Source organism: Lottia gigantea, assembly GCF_000327385.1.
Source record: "Lottia gigantea unplaced genomic scaffold LOTGIsca_2725, whole genome shotgun sequence".
NCBI classification, from domain to species: domain Eukaryota; kingdom Metazoa; phylum Mollusca; class Gastropoda; family Lottiidae; genus Lottia; species Lottia gigantea.
In genome coordinates this window covers 2730-4037 of record NW_008708862.1, presented here as the reverse complement: position 1 = coordinate 4037, position 1308 = coordinate 2730, and the positions used below count along the sequence as shown (strand labels likewise).

The 1308-nt window shown below is 33.2% G+C and overlaps 1 protein-coding gene across 1 annotated transcript in view; it reads right to left on the bottom strand.

Annotated features, from left to right (window-relative positions):
- Positions 1 to 236: 236 nt before the first annotated feature.
- Positions 237 to 1308, bottom strand: part of LOTGIDRAFT_176706 (hypothetical protein) — a gene marked incomplete at both ends in the record, with an annotated part of 3497 nt that continues 2425 nt past the window's right edge. The window contains one exon of the mRNA XM_009056386.1: positions 237 to 443. Coding sequence (XP_009054634.1) covers positions 237 to 443 — 207 coding nt within the window. The remainder of the gene's footprint in view (positions 444 to 1308) is intronic.

Here is a 1308-nt window from a genome sequence, read left to right as displayed (position 1 = left end):
TTTCTAGCCTTCATATGTGTATGGAGCACACCTTTTACTTCTATTTGGGACATTCCAATTCTTCGTCCGATGCCTTGGGTTCCAGAATTCTGGAGCTGAACCACAAGCATCTGACGAAGAATGTCCCAAAGAGAAATTAAAAAATACAAATAAAAAAGCTAGAAAAACTCTTTACAATCACTTTAGACATGCATATGATTGTGATTGTTTCTCTTGGTTGACATAAATATACTTACCTTGGTTTTTACTCCGTCTGTTGTATAGAACGACGGATTGAAAGTCGTATACTTTCTCTAAATCAACACACCACCATTCTGTGTCAGAATTCTTGGTGTGAGCAAAACCAGTCAACTTTCCGTCAACACCTTTACATGCCACGTATTTATGGTTCACACTGCTCATACTAGTAGGTTTATTCAAAGCTATGTTCTTTGTAAAAGGCTCTGAAATTAAGTTAATACTTTACGTTACTACATACCCAAATTTAAAAAAAATCGACATTAATCAAGTGTCTAAAACATTTCGTACTGTGTTGCTTTTTACCTGAGGACAATTTTATAAGTTTGTTTTAATATTACCAAACTGGCCTCCGAGAAATTTCAATCGAACATTTACCAAATTGATACCCATTGTGAAAGGTCATTTCTTATATAGTTATATTTATTTATAGTCGATTTAAAATCTTTCTTAACAACCAGTTCTATTTTGAAGATTAAATTTCAATTAATATAAAAAATTATAAAGATTTTAAGGGATTGATGCGTTATACATAAAAGAATGCTTGACCGCTGGTCAATGGTGGGTCAACTTCGACAATTAATGATTGAAACAGTAATAATTTAAATTCTAGATTTATCAATCAACAATCTTTACCTTGAATAAAAATGTTGCCATACCAATATCCTTAGTAGATATAATATTCGTGGAAAACTTATTACATAAGTAACACCTGTGTCTAAATTCATGGTATGCAACACCACATCGTATCACGAATGCGGGTTTCGACATGTTGTTAATAACCCGTATTATACTAAACCCACTAGTAAATATTCCAATGTAAGGTTTTATTTCTCTCGGCTTCGACAAAAATCTTACTCAATTCTGTACCGTAGGCTACATAATCATCAAAATATGCAATGACACGCTGCTTTCCTTTTGTTTACGTTCGCAAACTAAGTGAAGTAAAGTAAAATCATTTGTATACATTCCAATGGTTTACTATCCAAAGTGTCCCACTTCACATGCATACCATATAACAGACACTACCAATGATTGAAAATGAAGACGCTAGCTCAAGATGCTTAGGTG